Here is a 17,373-nt window from a genome sequence, read left to right as displayed (position 1 = left end):
AAGAGAAGACAGGCTGTGTGCACACTGCCCAGAAAATGAGGTGGAAACTGAGCTGCACTTCCTAAGCTCCTGCCCAATGTATAACCATATTAGAGACACATATTTCCCTCAGATTTCACAGATCCACAAAGAATTTGAAAACAAACCTGATTTTGATACTCCCATATCTACTGGGTGAAATACCACAGTGTGCCATCACAGCAGCAAGATGTGTGACCTGTTGCCACAACAAAAGGGCAACCAGTGAAGAACAAACACCATTGTAAATAGAACCCATATTTATGCTTATTTATTTTCTCTTTTGTACTTTAACCATTTGTACATTGTTACAACACTGTGTATTTATACATAATATGACATTTGTAATGTCCTGATTCTTTTGGAACTTCTGGGAGTGTAATGTTTACTGTTCGTTGTTATTGTTTATTTCACTTTTGTATATTATCTGCTTCACTTGCTTTGGCAATGTTAACATATGTTTCCCATGCCAATAAAGCCCCTTGAATTTAACGTAATTTAATTGAGAGCGTGAGAGAGAGAGAAGTGGAACAGGGGAGTGGGATCATTTCTTTGCAGATTTAAGTATTCCCAAAATGTCGCGATAGGAAGCTTCCTATATACAGAGCTCACTTTCTAGGAAGTGGATAGCCTACTAATAACACGTGTTTGTAGAATTTCAAGGGATAGCAAGTATAAACAAAGTAACATTACATGTAGGTAGGTGGACTAGGCCTAGGAGACCTGAATAGTTTCACTTTAGCTTCATGCAAGTCCTGGTGTACCGTCGTTCACATTTTTGAAATGATGTAGCCTATATTCTTGTTTAATTAGCCTACATTGTAGGACTAGCACAACAATAGCCTAATAGTCGTATCTTCGTCATCTTTCTTGTGTTGGAGCTAAAGTAGGCCTACAAGTCTCCTTTCTAAATTTTAGCAATTGTGACAACTAGGTTACTTTTAACTTTGTAACAAACTGTTGCTTGTCAAACTTGGAAACAATCATTTATTGCATTGTTACAACTATCGCAGGTCTTTGTTTTTATTCCCCAATGTTTCACTTGAATGAGCTGGACATTTATACAAAATATTGATTTAGGCTAATGGCAAGGGAAGAGGGCAGAAAACATTGTACCAGACACAAAACGATTTTGAGTCGAAATGAGACATTCTACATTTAGCTCGAGTTGAGTCATCAACCACATCTGCCTGTCAAACATCCTCTACAAGGCGTGTAAATTAGCAATCCCATTGGTTTTGCACAGCTACAGTACACCTATTGGATATGACAGTATTCTCACATCCGATTGGTCAATTGTGGAGATGATGTGCTGTAGTTGGTCTGAGGAAACGTCAATCAGATTATATCCTTCCTCCTCTTATTGTGCGAGCCTCAGAATGCTAGTATTGTCTGTGGGCGCGGCATCACATCACAAGCTATCATATTAGTGCGTTGTTTTTCGGTGTTGGTTAATGTTGCTTTACTGCTACATAGTCTCAGGTTCTCTATCTGCGTTCTTATTCACAGGTTTGTAGCGGCGTGCAGCGAGTGAGGGTATTTGCGCTACTCGGAGTGACTGGTCAGACCAGGGGGAAAACGGGACCGGAGCTTTTCTGGGGGGGTTTTCTGACATTGTTAATAATTTTCATAATTCCTTGGAGGAATAAACTCCATTAAAATACTTCAGAAGGGTACTTGTGCGTTCCTCAACACCGCATACAAGTGTTCCAACAATCCTCACCATGGAGGCCATTGCCAAATACGATTTCAAAGCCACTGCAGATGATGAGTTGAGTTTTAAACGTGGAGAGACGTTGAAGGTAAGCAGCCAATTGTTTCACTGTTTATATTCTTAAGAAATGTGTCAGGGACAGCATGTTCCTGACTGATTAAAGGCCTAGTTATTACACTATTTGTAATAGCCTGTTACCTTTTTTGTTGTTGGTCATTTTGTGTCTTCATATTAGACACTCCTGCACAGTTAACTGGTTTTAAGGACATGATCTAAAAACGTGTAAACAGAAAGTTCCCTAATTCACTTTAATTGGTCGATATTCAATAACAAAGTATTTTCCAAGAGATATTACCTTGTCATTTCAAATCTCTATTTATTATGATAGGCCTACAGAAGGAGAGGGAATAGAACAGAATATAATATAAATAAAAACATGTTGTAGGGGTGTTGTCCTTTGGTTCCAACACATTTGAATGAGGCGCAGCTAATGTCTTTGTCAATGGCAAGTCAATGGTAATCGGTGTCACGTTTTCAAGGAAAAGTTCAGCGATTGTTTCCGTACAGATATGGAAAAGGATAGCACTGATAACCTTTGGCAGGACACGATTCTGTCTTTCTCACATCCTATAACAAGCATCCTATATTGTATGCCACATATTACACGCGGTCATCATTTTGTGTGGAGAACCAGAATGAGCAACCCCAAAATTAGTCTTCGTAGCCTATATGACAATAATTTTTAGAGTCAAATAAATGCTAAAAGAGGAGTCAGAATGCTATGGTAAGTAACCCTACCCATAGTTGGTTTAAAACGATGCTTAAGCTCTTCCATCAAATCCTTTCTTTATCCTCAGTAGTTCAGCAATATTGGACTTCTTCTGTGGTTAAGTAGGCTATGTGATAATGCTGAAACAGGAAGTCTCCAGTATCATCCTTGGCTTCTATACATTTTTCCTCACTCAGAGAGTCAGAAATGGAGAGGGAGAAGGAAAGAGAGCAGAGAGAGAGTGAAAGAGAGAGGATGAGCTGGCAGTATGTTTACAACCACACCCCTTCCCTTGCTGAGATTATGACAGCTCCTTCATTTCAGTGTCAGAACAGTACTTTAACAGCTCTGCTTCAAGACATGCTATAATGGTTATAAAAGCTCTATTATAGCTGAACTTTTTTTGCGGCATAACTGCACGCTGACACGACTGCCTGCACTGCAATCATAATACTGGTGTCAGTTCGGGTTAAAACCATATGCAAAAAAAAAACAGCAGTAAAGAGAAGATTGAGAGTGAAGTGTGTGTCTCTGATGTAAATGGCTGGTTGTGGTTGTGTGCAGTCTTGTCTTCTTTCCAGCTCCCTCTCTCCACTGGTGTTTTGAGAACGGTCTGGCCCTGGTCTTGGCTCACCCTCCCTCCCCTGTTCTCCTCTACTCCGGCAATGTACCCCGGCAACGCCGCGTTCAGAGGCAGAAACAGATCTGGCGAACCAGGACAGGAATACGCATTCATATCTCCTCAAGAGAAACATCAGTTGAAGATGTTCACACTAGAGACAGGAACATATCTGATCATGTGGCTTTAAGAGAAATATGGCCGCGAGCTGTGAAAACGGTGAACACGGTTGAAACGGTGAACAAAGTTATCAGTCAATTTGTTGCCTACTGACTTAACAAGTCTGTGATTGCCCAAGAGGAATATCTGAAGGATGATTGGTGCGATTGCCGATCAGTGATAGGAGGCATGTGAGTGCAGGCTATACTGCGTACAGTATACACTAGTCTAAGTAACTTTTACTATCCGCATAGTACATTCTGTCATCCAAACCAATGGATGTCCCTCCCTCCTGTATTAGCCACAAGCTTTTAGCCGGCTTGACAATGACCATAGCATTTGGCAAGACAGCACAAACCAATCTGGAAGCAGGCTATATTCTAACAGCCAAGTCAATAGATTTCTTTCTCGTGTTAGCTGATTTGTTCACAGAAATGAAGCTCAATGGAGAGCGAACATTCTTTATCACAGCGCTGTAGAAGGGGATGGGGGAGTATGCCAGGCAGCTTACTCCATCCCCCTGGGCTTTAGGCTTCGCTCGCTCGGCGGGCACCACATAATAAATATTAATCATCCAAGAGTGTAGTGTGTGGCAACAGCTTGCCGGTAAAAACACTACTACACCCGAGGCTATAATTTTTTTTCCTTCCCCCTGCTCGGTTCTTTCTGCGTAGCGCAGCATGCATGAACTCCGCCCGGAGTTGCGAAAGGGTTCTGTTGAGTTGAGTTCCGTTCTTGCAACTTCCTGGGACTGCTCTGCTGATGCAGTCTTGGCTCTTCTGAGTTCAGAGAGGGAGGGAAGGAGAGAGGGAGAATCTGGAGGGGATTCAGGAACGTCGGCAGTGATTGAATTCTGACCATGGAGGGAGGATGGGGCTCTTTGGCACTGTTCTCAGGGCCCATGGGCGGCCTCTTCTTAACCACACACTTCAAAGCTTCTGGCCTGGCACTGGGTTTTTAGCTCCAGTACTGTTCCAGCATGTACTATTACACAAGTGTTGTTACAGGGTATTTAGTCAAGTGGCTCTTATGAAGTAGGTCTACTCTCTTGATGAACTGAGCTCTTATGGAATAAGCCTACTGTCTTGGTGAATTGCTGAGAATTAGAATACAGCCAATGCGTGACGTGCCATGTCCATGATCGATTTAGCTCGGTTCTTGAGATCCCCTTACAATACAGGGGACATTAAATCCTCATGGATATTTTTAGAAATCTGTGAAGATGAGAGATTATTTCCTCTGAATATGTAGGGTAACTCCCCCATCCCTCACTTTACAAAGGGTGGAGGAGTTTATTCTCTGGTATTGAGTTGTCAGGAAGAGAAGCATGTCAGAAATAAATAACGCTTACTGAACAGAAGTCTTGTCTTGTTTTTTGTGATACTCGACATCAAGACATCTCGGTTTTTCTCGCATTTTGAAGGGCAGGAGAGGAGACCTCCGTTTTTATTTGGGGAAGTTTTTTTGTTGGATAGACATTCAATGGCTCTGGGGCATGCAATCTCTCTTTCTCTCGTTCTCTATTTCTCTCTTTCTTTCTTTTTTCTGTCAACTGAGGCCCCAGCACAAAAGCCGGGCAGCATCAGGTCTAAATTTAGCCTGCAAGGAGTGGAAAGAAAAACCATCTGAGACAGGAACCTGGCCAAGGGCTGCGTGTCTGACGGAGAAGCCCAAAGAGAATGGAGCATCACTCTGGTCAAACAAAGGAGAAGAAGGAAACAACAAACAGCTTTGGTCTCAAGTGTCTGGCTAAATAGTTTTTAGGGAAGTAGCAGCACCGTAGCCTGGTCCCAGATTATTTTTTTATGTATAGCCAAATCCTGTGGCCATTGTCAATGCCATTTGGCTAAGGCTATACAGCACAGATCTCAGGCCTGCAAGGTCACACTTTGGCTCTTTGACTTTTTGGTGCCAACCCACGGACACCAGAAGTCTGTGTTCCAAGCTGGCAGTCAGGCACAGAAGGATAAACCGAGAGAGAGCGAGGGAGAGAAAGAAAGCACTCCACTCCGCTCTCCCAGAATGCCAGAGGCAGCGGGAGTCTAAAACGGGATGTACTGTGAATGTACAGTGAAGGACAGACAGCGTCTGCCAACGCTATCTAGTGAACTGAACTCATTCCCATGGCGGATGCTAACCTGCTAGGTTTCTTAGGAGCTTATACACCAGAAGCTGCGTCCTATGGGTCACTTATGTCATATGCATGATAGGTTCTTCTGCCATTTGACCATAGCCATTCTTTGTGTCTATTTATGAGTGTGTATGCTTGTGTGTGCACCTGCATGTGTGGGTGACACTGACTCCTTTGACAGGGGCAAATGTACAGTGTATCACTACCCGATGCAGATGAGTGTCAAGACAAGGGCGATGGAAGGAAAGACAATAATAGACACACATTGACTATCCCCATTGAGAGAAGAACAGCACAATCATTCATCCATCTGCTCTTCTCTGTCACAGATCTTGTCCTTCTCTTTGTCCTCCAGAAGGAGGAAATGGAGGTGAGGGATGCGGCTGGCTGCACTCCTCCATCTCTCCATATCTCTCCTCTGTTCCCTTCATCCCTCGTTCACTTCATCCTGCCTATTGGGGAGGGAGGGAGAGGGAGCGAGAGTAATCTAAACAAACAAACTAGCAGGTCCCATGTCACAGCTTGTGACCTGCTAAAGGTGCTAAAGAAGACCGAGGGAGAACAGGCCTAAAGTAAACCCACAATCCTGTGCCGGGCTTCTCTCTCGTCACCTCCCGTCGCCGTGTACAGAGTTACAGTATATTGACTTACAGGGCAGGAAAACAAAGCATGACAAAGAAAGAGAGAGTGGGATGGCAGAAGGAGAGGTAGACTAGTGTTTTTAAACCTTTGTGTTGCCTTACTACGCGATAGACACAACTTTAACAACCCAAACACCGGACCTAAATTGGTAGAACAAGGGTCTTTTCAAGAATTAAACCCTCAGGTTAGGTTTGTGAACTAATGTCCGGGTGTTCTAACAAATCGTGCACTCCCCCAAGGCTAAGTTAGGATGTTCTAACAAATCGTGCACTCCCCTCAGTACAATGGCAGGGTGTTCAAAACATTTTTGCCCCCCCCCCTGCGGCTACTGCAGCATGGATGATGCTTATTACCCTTGGAAGTGAATCTGACCTAATTACAGTATGAGATCGTCTGACTGGAGGGCTGGCAGTGCACACATGCACAGAGAGAGAGACACACACCCCGAGTTGTCTCACTGTAGCTTTGAAAAGTTTACTGCTACTGTCTGACCCAGTCGTAAGGCCAAAGGCTGCTCTTATTACCCCTGTGTTCAGGGACCTTCGCTTTGAAGCCATCCTGGAGCCTTGCTTCCTTGTTTTCCTGCTTGTCCTCCTGCATGGTTTGGGATAGGTAGATGCCGAGTTTGCTCCATTTCTGTTGGGAATGCCTTGAGATTTGACTAAATCTAAGGAACGAGGGATTTTAAACTTTCAGGAGAAGAGAAAAGAGTGTATATCTTCTCAGGTGTGTTCAGAACTTTCCAGGACTCACAACTTGCCAGATAGTTTCATTTTGCACGGGTTGACTTCCCCCAGTCGTAATTCTGTCCAGGGCTACAGTAGTTGAGGCTCACTACAACACACTCCCTACTGCTCTTTAGCTAAGAGTGTGATCATTGGCCCGACAGTGTGAAAAGCAAAACATGGTTTCCTGTCACATCTAATGCTGTTCTTGACTCTCAGCTTCACAACCATATTTTTTATTTGTTTATTTAATTAGGCAAGTCAGTTAAGAATACATTCTTATTTACAATGACGGCCTAGGAACTGTGGGTTAACTGCCTCGTTCAGGGGCAGAATGACAGATTTTCACCTTGTCAGCTCAGGGATTCGATCTAGCAACCTTTCGGTTACTGGCCCAACTAATCTAACCACTAGGCTACCTGCCGCCCCACCCTTGGCCTAGGGGGAGTGCAAGTAGATACGCACACATACACACACACACACACGAAACAGTGTAAAGCACACCGAAACAGTGTAGAGAACACATGCACACTGACACACACACACTAAACTAATCCGCAGTGGGACTAGCTTGGGCTGTTCAACATTGTTTTTCGTCAAAGCTGCGATCCTAACACCGCTCTGTCTAATGTCTCGGAAACAACCCTCTCCCACACCTCTCTCTCACACCACACACCACACACAGCCTCTCACCCTCTCTCCAGTGCTGTTTCAAAGATCCATCTCTAAGCCCAGTCAAATGCTTTAACCATTGATTAAACCTAAACCTGCCTTCTCCCACGTGGACAGACCATAGAATACAATACCCTGGCCTGTTAGCTCAATACGGATGGCTTCCTAACTAGAAGCTTTGTTTTCCCTCCCTCCCTAAGCTTTGGGTTTTTTATCGCAACACCCAGAAATGGCTCCCTATTCCCTATATAGTGCACTACTTTTGACCAGAGTCTTATTGGCCCAATCAAAAGTAGTGCGCTATATAGGAAAATAGGGTTCCATTTCAGCTGTGAAAGTTGCCTTCTCACACCTCATTTGTTTTTACTGTGATGTCAATAGAGCCATTCTTACTTTATTTATATAGTTCAGGGGACTGGGGGGAACAGGCTAAATTCTCACTATTTATATAGTTCAGGGGACTGGGGGGAACAGGCTAAATTCTCACTATTTATATAGTTCAGGGGACTGGGGGGAACAGGCTAAATTCTCACTATTTATATAGTTCAGGGGACTGGGGGGAACAGGCTAAATTCTCACTATTTATATAGTTCAGGGGACTGGAGGGAACAGGCTAAATTCTCACTATTTATATAGTTCAGGGGACTGGGGGGAACAGGCTAAATTCTCACTATTTATATAGTTCAGGGGACTGGAGGGAACAGGCTAAATTCTCACTATTTATATAGTTCAGGGGACTGGGGGGAACAGGCTAAATTCTCACTATTTATATAGTTCAGGGGACTGGAGGGAACAGGCTAAATTCTCACTATTTATATAGTTCAGGGGACTGGGGGGAACAGGCTAAATTCTCACTATTTATATAGTTCAGGGGACTGGGGGGAACAGGCTAAATTCTCACTATTTATATAGTTCAGGGGACTGGGGGGAACAGGCTAAATTCTCACTATTTATATAGTTCAGGGGACTGGAGGGAACAGGCTAAATTCTCACTATTTATATAGTTCAGGGGACTGGGGGGAACAGGCTAAATTCTCACTATTTATATAGTTCAGGGGACTGGGGGGAACAGGCTAAATTCTCACTATTTATATAGTTCAGGGGACTGGAGGGAACAGGCTAAATTCTCACTGCAGGATTATTTACTGGTTTGCTTCAACTCCAGGAAAAGCGTAATTGTTTCAGGAACCGTGTGTGTGTGCGCGTGTGTGTGTGATAGGGAGATAAATGAAGCCATCTCCTCTCTCCCTTTTCTCTCCCATCCTGTAATTTGGTCGTCGCGATGGAACACAATTCCATCAACATGATGAGCATGAAAATACCCATAACTTTTGCTTATGTGGTTGCCAAAGTGTCATTTCCGTGTTGTATGGCTTCTGGAACTGCAAAATATGGTTATTTTGTTTGAATGGGCACAGAAACGGTTTTAATGGGATCGTTACAATATCAGAACTATTACTTCTTAGAGGAAACTCATCAGAAACCCTCAACAGAAACTCTGGGTATAGACTAGAGTTTGGGTATAACCAGAGATACTGGATATAATGATGGGATTACGCGTCTCCCCCCTAACAATGGGATTCGTTATCCACAGAGCGGAATGGCAGGCTGTCGAGCTCCTGTCTATTCCTCTCTGGTGATTGGCGTATAGATCTCCGTTATTTAATACTTTTTTTTTTTTTATATTCGATGAGCCGTCAACCGCCTGTATTCAATGTAGAGTGAGATGCTATGCTAACCTCATGAATATGCATAGACTGTCACGAGTTCTGACAAGGACAACTCTGATATAAAGTATTTTTTCTCAAAGATGCCTGGATGTCACTTGTGACACACTTACGTCAGTACACCCGTAACATGCTACGCATTACGAAATGGCTGTTAGATCAAAAAGCCTCACTTATCACAATAGCAATACATTTTTATCTTGACTAAACTCTCATTGACCCCCATACAAAAACACCTCACTTGCTTAATAATCTACTAAGTGTGGACAGATTTTGGGCGGAGTAAAACCTCTCGCTTCGCCTCTTCAGGCTTAGTCCCACCCTTAGCCATCCCGCGAGCCACATCAAGTCGGAGTAGTGTTCCAATTCAACTTTGGGCAAGGGTAGTGCCTTTGAGCCCTGTAGTTGTCCCTCTAAACGATGCAAATTGACATGCAGATTTTCTATCTAGTGGTTATCAGAACTCCCATGAAGCACTGCGACCGAAGTCTCTAAAGTTGCTTCAGGAAGGTGGCTGGCAAATATACTATGATGGAAGCAAACATAAGTAATTATAACGTCATAACAGGTCATGCAAAAAATGTACAGTTAAGAGGAATATATTAATGCAGAAAAGGATTATGCATATTTATTGGTCATGAAGTTCATTTATAAAAATCGCTATTTAACATGCTGACTAGCTAACATTAACCAACTAGCCATACATTTAGCTTGCTGATGGGCGTGACATTTGTATGACTTGTAATTTGGGATGCACGATATATCGGTGAACATATCGGAATCAGACGATTATTAGCTAAAAATGCCAACATCGGTATCGACCGATGTCTAGTTTAACCCCGATGTGCGAAACCGATGTCTACGCTGACGTGCATACCTACAGTTGAAGTCGGAAGTTTACATACACTTAGGTTGGAGTCATTAAAACTCATTTTTCAACCACTCCACAAACTTCTTGTTAACAAACTATAGTTTTTGCAAGTTGGTTAGGACATCTACTTTGTGCATGACACAAGTAATTTTTCCAACAATTGTTTACAGACAGGTTATTTCACTTATAATTCACTGTATCACAGTTCCAGTGGGTCAGAAGTTTACATATACTAAGTTGACTGTGCCTTTAAACAGCTTGGAAAATTCCAGAAAATGATGTCATTGCTTTAGAAGCTTCTGATGGGCTAATTGACATCATTTGAGTTAATTGGAGGTGTACCTGTGGATGTATTTGAATGCCTACCTTCAAACTCAGTGCCTCTGCTTGACACCATGGGAAAATCAAAAGAAATCAGCCAAGACCTCAGAAAAAATTGGCAGACCTCCACAAGTCTGGTTCATCCTTGGGAGCAATTTCCAAATGCCTGAAGGTACTATGTTCATCTGTACAAACAATAGTGCGCAAGTTTAAACACCATGGGACCACACAGCCGTCATTCTGCTCAGGAAGGAGACACGTTCTGTCTCCTAGAGATGAACGTACTTTGGTGCGAAAAGTGAAAATCAATCCCAGAACAACAGCAAAGGATCTTGTGAAGATGCTGTAGGAAACAGGTACAAAAGTATCTATATCCACAGTAAAACGAGTCCTATATCGACATAACCTGAAAGGCCGCTCAGCAAGGAGGGAGCCACTGCTCCAAAACCGCCTTAAAAAAGCCAGACTCTGCACATGGGGACAAAGATCATACTTTTTGGAGAAATGACCTCTGGTCTGATGAAACATAAATAGAACTGTTTGGCCATAATGACCATCGTTATGTTTGGAGGAAAAAGGGGGAGGCTTGCAAGCCGAAGAACACCATCCCAACTATGAAGCACGGGGGTGGCAGCATCATGTTGTGGGGGTGCTTTGCTGCAGGAGTGACTGGTGCACTTCACAAAATAGATGACATCATGAGGAAAGGAAAATTATGTGGATATATTGAAGTAATATATGAAGACATCAATCAGGAAGTTAAAGCTTGGTCGGCAAGTGGGTCTTCCAAATGGACAATGACCCCAAACTTCCTTCCAAAATTGTGGCAAAATGACCTAAGGACAACAAAGTCAAGGTTTTTGAGTGGACATCACAAAGCCCTGACCTCAATCCTACAGAAAATGTGTGGGCAGAACTGAAAAAGCGTGTGCGAGCAAGGAGGCCTACAAACCTGACTCAGTTACACCAGCTCTGTCGGGAGGAATGGGCCAAAATTCTTGCAACTTATTGTGGCAAGCTTGTGGAAGGCTACCTGAAACGTTTGACCCACGTTAAACAATTTAAGGCAATGCTACCAAATACTAATTGAGTGTATGTAAACTTCTGACCCACTGGGAATGTGATGAAAGAAATAGAAGCTGAAATAAATAATTTTCTCTACTATTATTCTGACATTTCACATTCTTAAAATAAATTGGTGATCCTAACTGACCTAAGACAGAATTTTTACTAGGATTAAATATCAGGAATTGTGAAAAACTGAGTTTAAATGTATTGGCTAAGGTGTATGTAAACTTCCGACTTCAATTGTATGTCATGTGGCCTTGTGGTGTGTGTCTGAGTGTAACCGGGGGAGAGAGAAGGCAACCATGTTGACTTGCAGTGGTAGGCTTTTTGCTGGTTATTCAACTCATCTGATTACATAGTATCTGTCTTGACTGCATCAACTGAGAGAAACTAGCTTAGCTTGCTAGCTAACGTTAGCTAGGCTAATTGAGACTACATAACTTTAGCTGTGTGCTTTCCATTCCCTTCTATAGCAAATAACAACTACATTCAGAGTATTAAGTGGCAGCCTACCTGTTGGCTCTTGGTGTTGTAGCCTGTCTTTCTCATTTAACTTTTAGTTTTGTCATTTTAATTCCATTGACTAGCCTAGATATCTGCCACACGGAGCGGAGCGTCTATCTATGACTGTAGCCTAGTGCCGGTTTGATGACTTCAGAACAGTACTTCCACTGGTAGTGACTGAGTGAAGGAAATGCGACTGTTAAACTGCTATGGAATGAAAGTCCAGCTTCAGTACTCCTCCACTTTGAACCACAACCAGAGGATGGGTATATTACGGGCATATTGTTTTTCTGCTGTTCTCATTTGTTGCTCATATGGTAAGTACATATTTGTTGCACGAGAAATATAAGGAAAGCTATTACTGCCACCAGTACAGGCATTGTGAAAAACACAAGGCTCGTCGCCAATGAATTGAGTGATATCCGTTGTCAGTTTCTGATGTGCGCAACTGATGGAGTGATGTCCCATTCCCTAGGCCTAATTTACCTCTCCCTACCACTAGTTGCTCCATTTGAGTGCCACTCCTCCACCGAGCGACCCTCTAAAACGAGGGGGAGGGCTAAGGGGAGGTATTGGGAATAAGCCTTCCTCTCTGGTGTAACCTTAGTCCTTGAGTACCAACATATAGTACAGGACTCTCAACACTAGTCGTTGTGTGCCAACATACAGTACAGGACTCTCAACCCTAGTCCTTGCATGCCATGTTTTTGATTGAACTGACCTGGAAGACCAGCCGTGTTAAATTCAATCACTGAACTGATCAATTAGCTCAGTTGGTTAGGTTTGTTGCCTTGTTGGGACAAAAAGATGATGGACTATGTACACCCTCTGTTGCCTCATGCTGACTCATCTCCAGCTGGCCTCCCATCACCGTGGGTAAGTCAGTTGGCATTAGAGTGCTAACATGCTAGGCAGGCACCAGCCCCAACATACAGGGCTCACCTTCCCGATCAGAGTGACTCATTCCACCCCTAAGTTATCCCTGCGCTCCTTCACACTAAACAGCATACATTGTTTTCCACCATCACATGGAGTAGCCAGCCAAATCGGAAATAGTAGCCAGCCAGGCTCTTGTTAAGAAATTTTTGCTGAACAAGCTCTATTTTGGTACATTCTAATACTAGATATTTATTTTCTGGCTGAAAATACAATCAGGATATAACACTGATCAAAAATGTTCACACTTTTACATTGCTGGTTTCATCAGCTGTTGTGCAACATGATATAAACACAGGAACAACTTAATTCTGACTGCACTGGGCCTTAAAAAACCTGTAACACGGAACCCAAACCGGCTGCTCGCGTGCGCCATCATGCATAAATGTATTTTGTCCCCCCACACCAAACGCAATCATGACACGCAGGTTAAAATATCAAAACAAACTCTGAATCAATTATATTAATTTGGGGGACAGGTCGAAAGCATTAACAATTTGGCAATTTAGCTAGCTAGCTAGCTAGCTTGCACTTGCAAGCTAATTTGTCCTTTTTAGCTAGCTTGCTGTTGCTAGCTAATTTGTCCTGGGATATAAACATTGAGTTGTTATTTTACCTGAAAGGCACAAGGTCCTCTACTCCGCCAATTAATCCACACATAAAACAGTCGACCAAATCGTTTCTAGTTATCTCTCCTCCTTCCAGGCCTTTTCTTCTCTTGACTTTATATTGCAATTGGCAACTTTCATAAATTACGTGCATTTACTGCCACTGACTTCGTTCGTCTTTCAGTCACCCACATGGGTATAACCAATGAGGAGATGGCACGTGGATACCTGCTTCTATAAACCAAGGAGATGGGAGAGGCAGGACTTGCAGTGCGATCTGCATCAGAAATAGAACTGACTTCATTTTAGCCCTTGGCAACGCAGATGCTCGTTGGCGCTCGCGAGCAGTGTGGGTGCAATAATTGAATAACATAGATTTCTAAATGTATTTTGCGACGCGAGCGGTGTAGTCCGCCTGTAAGAGTCTGACTTCCACAGGCTTCAGGTATGATTGAAGAATGACGCAGGTGTTAAACATGGGCTTTGCCATACAGAAAGCACCATTGTCAAAATGTTGATTAAACCAGTAGACCTACAGTATATCAATATCTCTGAAAATAAGTATAATTAGCTTTTAAAACAATTCAAAGCCTACCCGTATGCAAATTATAGAGTCAAATTAACTGCTCTCTTAGTGATGCGATTCGGTAGACTACTGACTAGTCACTCACTTTAAAATCAGTCTGGCCAGTACCCAAAGGACTTCAAATCGAAAATACAAATGAGATCTGTAGTTTAGTTGTGCCCGATGCGACACCATGGACATATACAGTAACTACGTTGTATGAGATTGACTTTATTCAGTCAGTTCCACACCTTTTATAGACGAGTTAAGCTTGCTGTTCGTCAATCAAAGCACAGTAAATAGCCTATGCGCCACCACTCCGTGGCTGTTTATGAAACACGCCAGGGTCCAATGTTAGCTTTTATTCTCACTGGTAAAAATCATCCAGTTAACGTTGGACGCTGGTAAAAATCTATTGGCATGAACAGAACTTCTACTGGCCTGGACGTGGTGTAGTTCTTAAAGGGATAATTCAATATTTTGGCAATGACTGTTTGAATGAAGTTGCTGACTAGCATTAGCGCAATTGCTAACTAACATTTACACAATGGCTGGAAGACTATGGTAACTGCTAGCATGCTAGTAGAGACCTAGCATTAGCTTGCAAAAACTAACACCAACTTCCTTCATTGCCAAAACCCAGGAGTATCCCTTTAAATGAACTGGGGTCATGCAGGGCCTATAGGTTGGCATGCTTTCTCTAAATTCAGCTATTAAGAGGCTAAATTTGGTTATTGAATGTTTTAAAAAGCTGTGTAATATAATTTGGCAATGTAAGTCATTACACTATTCTTCAGAATTGCATTGTATTAATTGTATACAGTTTTGTTTCTAAAGTATGTCTTTTTGAGATTTGAAAATAGGATGCTGCCTCTTTAAGAGTCCAAAAGACATATCGACATGGCTACAGTAGGCTAGCCAAGACTAATGCTACGTGTCTTTTTGTAGCTTTCTTTTTGCAGACTATCAACAGTAGCCAGCATATTGCTAGAATGTTTACTTTTGTAAATCACTTCCACTAAAAGAATACAATAGGCTAAATGGATTTGCACTCATTTATTGGACGTGCAAATTCATGCTCCATCCCTCCGTGTAAAGAAATGTGACTGCAACCACAGCACACACAACACACACAGACCCAAGTACTGAAAGAAGGAACAGACCGCAGACTGTCAAACCATCAGTGTTCCCGGTCATCGCTCACTTTGTAAAGCATAACCTAGTTCAATAGTTCTCCTCAAAATAGGATCAGTTGCAGTTACCCCTGTAGCATCTGCTCGTCTGTCACCTGGGGTGAGTCAGTTAGCATTACCCCGCTAACTTGTTTACGCTAGCTCTAACGTACCCAGACCCGGCTGCCTGCTGTGTCTCCTGTGAGGCGAGAGACATAGTTAGCATTAGAGGTACACCAGAGTGACTCATTCCTCCCTTAAGTAACCCCTGAGCTCCTTCACAAGTGGTAGATGTCATACCACTCACTACACCTGTCAGTGGAGCAGGGCAGAGAGCAGGGTAAAGGGGTTAGCTTGGGACGTGAATGTGTTTTGTGTGTGTGTGTGTGTGTGTGTGCTAGAGGTCAACCGATTATGATTTTTCAGCGCCGATACCGATTATTGGAGGACCAAAAAAGCCGATACCGATTAATCGGATGATTTAAAAAAACATGTATTTGTAATAATGACAATTACAACAATACTGAATGAACACTTATTTTAACTTAATATAATACATCAATAAAATCAATTTAGCCTCAAGTAAATAATGAAACATGTTCAATTTGGTTTAAATAATGAAAAAACAAAGTGTTGGAGAAGAAAGTAAAAGTGCAATATGTGCTATGTAAGAAAGCTAATGTTTAAGTTCCTTGCTCAGAACATGAGAACATATGAAAGCTGGTGGTTCCTTTTAACTTGAGTCTTCAATATTACCAGGTAAGACGTTTAAGATTGTAGTTATTATAGGAATTATAGGACTATTTCCCTCTATACCATTTGTATTTCATTAATCTTTGACTATTGGATGTTCTTATAGGCACTTTGGTATTGCAAGTGTAACAGTATAGCTTCCGTCCCCCTCCTCGCTCCTCCCTGGGCTCGAACCAGCAACACAACGAGAATAGCCACCCTCGATGCAGCGTTACCCATGCAGAGCAAGGGGAACAACTACTAGAAGGTTCCGAGCGAGTGACGTTCGAAACGCTATTAGCACGCGCTAACTAGCTAGCCATTTCACATCGTTACACCAGCCTCATCTCGGGAGTTGATAGGCATGAAGTCATAAACAGCGCAATGCTTGACGCACAATGAAGAGCTGCTGGCAAAACGCACGAAGGTGCTGTTTGAATTAATGTTTACATGCCTGCTTCTGCCTACCACCACTCAGTCAGATACTTAGATACTTGTATGCTTGTATGCTCAGTCAGATTATATGCAACGCAGGACACGCTAGATAATATCTAGTAATATCATCAACCATGTGTAGTTAACTAGTGGTTATGATTGATTGTTTTTTATAAGATAAGGTTAATGCTAGCTAGCAACTTACCTTGGCTTACTGCATTCACGTAACAGGCTCCTTGTCTCAAAAATACCGATTTCCGATTGTTATGAAAACTTGAAATCGGCCCTAATTAATCGGCCATTCCGATTAATCGGTCGACCTCTAGTGTGTGCTTTCTCCTGCAATAAAAGCTCCTGTCGATTCTGCTTTCTCTCTCAATTCAAGTTAATGGTTTATTGGCATGGGAAACATATGTTTATATTGCCAAAGCAAGTGAAATAGACAATAAACAAAAGGTCTCTCCCTCTCTCTGTCTCTGTGCTGACCCTGAAACTCTACTGTTGTTGACAGTTTGCAGACATAGATAGAAAGCCCTCCCAGGGGGGGAGAGTGTCTGAGAGGGGCCATCTGGTCAGACTAGATTCAGAGGCCTGTCCCCTACACTGAGCCTCTCTAGTCTGAGTGAGCTTGTTGGGACTGCTTGTCGGAACCTAATGGGTCTGCTCTTTCACACTATCTGTCACTCTTTCTTTCTTTGTAATCCAGACAGCCCCAATCTGGGATCTCGTTAAAAGTGTCCCAGTGCTGTAGCTGGATTAGTGGTTTAGCTGTCGCTCCTCGCCCTTTATCCCCTCAACCGACATAGGATAAATAGACCTCATGGATTAGCCCCAAAACAGAGGCTGGGACCGGTGCCAACCGGGCAGAACCAGGACAGGGGGCAGAGGGAGACACAGCAGCACATAACTCTCCAGGAAAGCAAGGCCTCAGCTGCTACAGGCTAGGCTCTTGGCACAATCCAAAATCCCAGAAAACTATTGCGTA

General features: G+C 42.8%; 1 protein-coding gene across 1 annotated transcript in view; it reads left to right on the top strand.

The window, feature by feature from the left end:
* The first annotated feature begins 1,371 nt into the window (after window positions 1-1,371).
* The window catches only part of LOC109888563 (growth factor receptor-bound protein 2-like), a 40,452-nt gene continuing 24,450 nt past the window's right edge, over window positions 1,372-17,373 (top strand). Inside the window, exon 1 of the mRNA XM_020479729.2 lies at window positions 1,372-1,820. Coding sequence (XP_020335318.1) covers window positions 1,743-1,820 — 78 coding nt within the window. The 5' untranslated portion in view covers window positions 1,372-1,742. The remainder of the gene's footprint in view (window positions 1,821-17,373) is intronic.

Source organism: Oncorhynchus kisutch, linkage group LG1, assembly GCF_002021735.2.
Source record: "Oncorhynchus kisutch isolate 150728-3 linkage group LG1, Okis_V2, whole genome shotgun sequence".
NCBI classification, from domain to species: Eukaryota; Metazoa; Chordata; class Actinopteri; order Salmoniformes; family Salmonidae; genus Oncorhynchus; species Oncorhynchus kisutch.
Note: the sequence above shows the minus strand (reverse complement) of the source record. Positions and strands in the feature narration are given on the sequence as shown.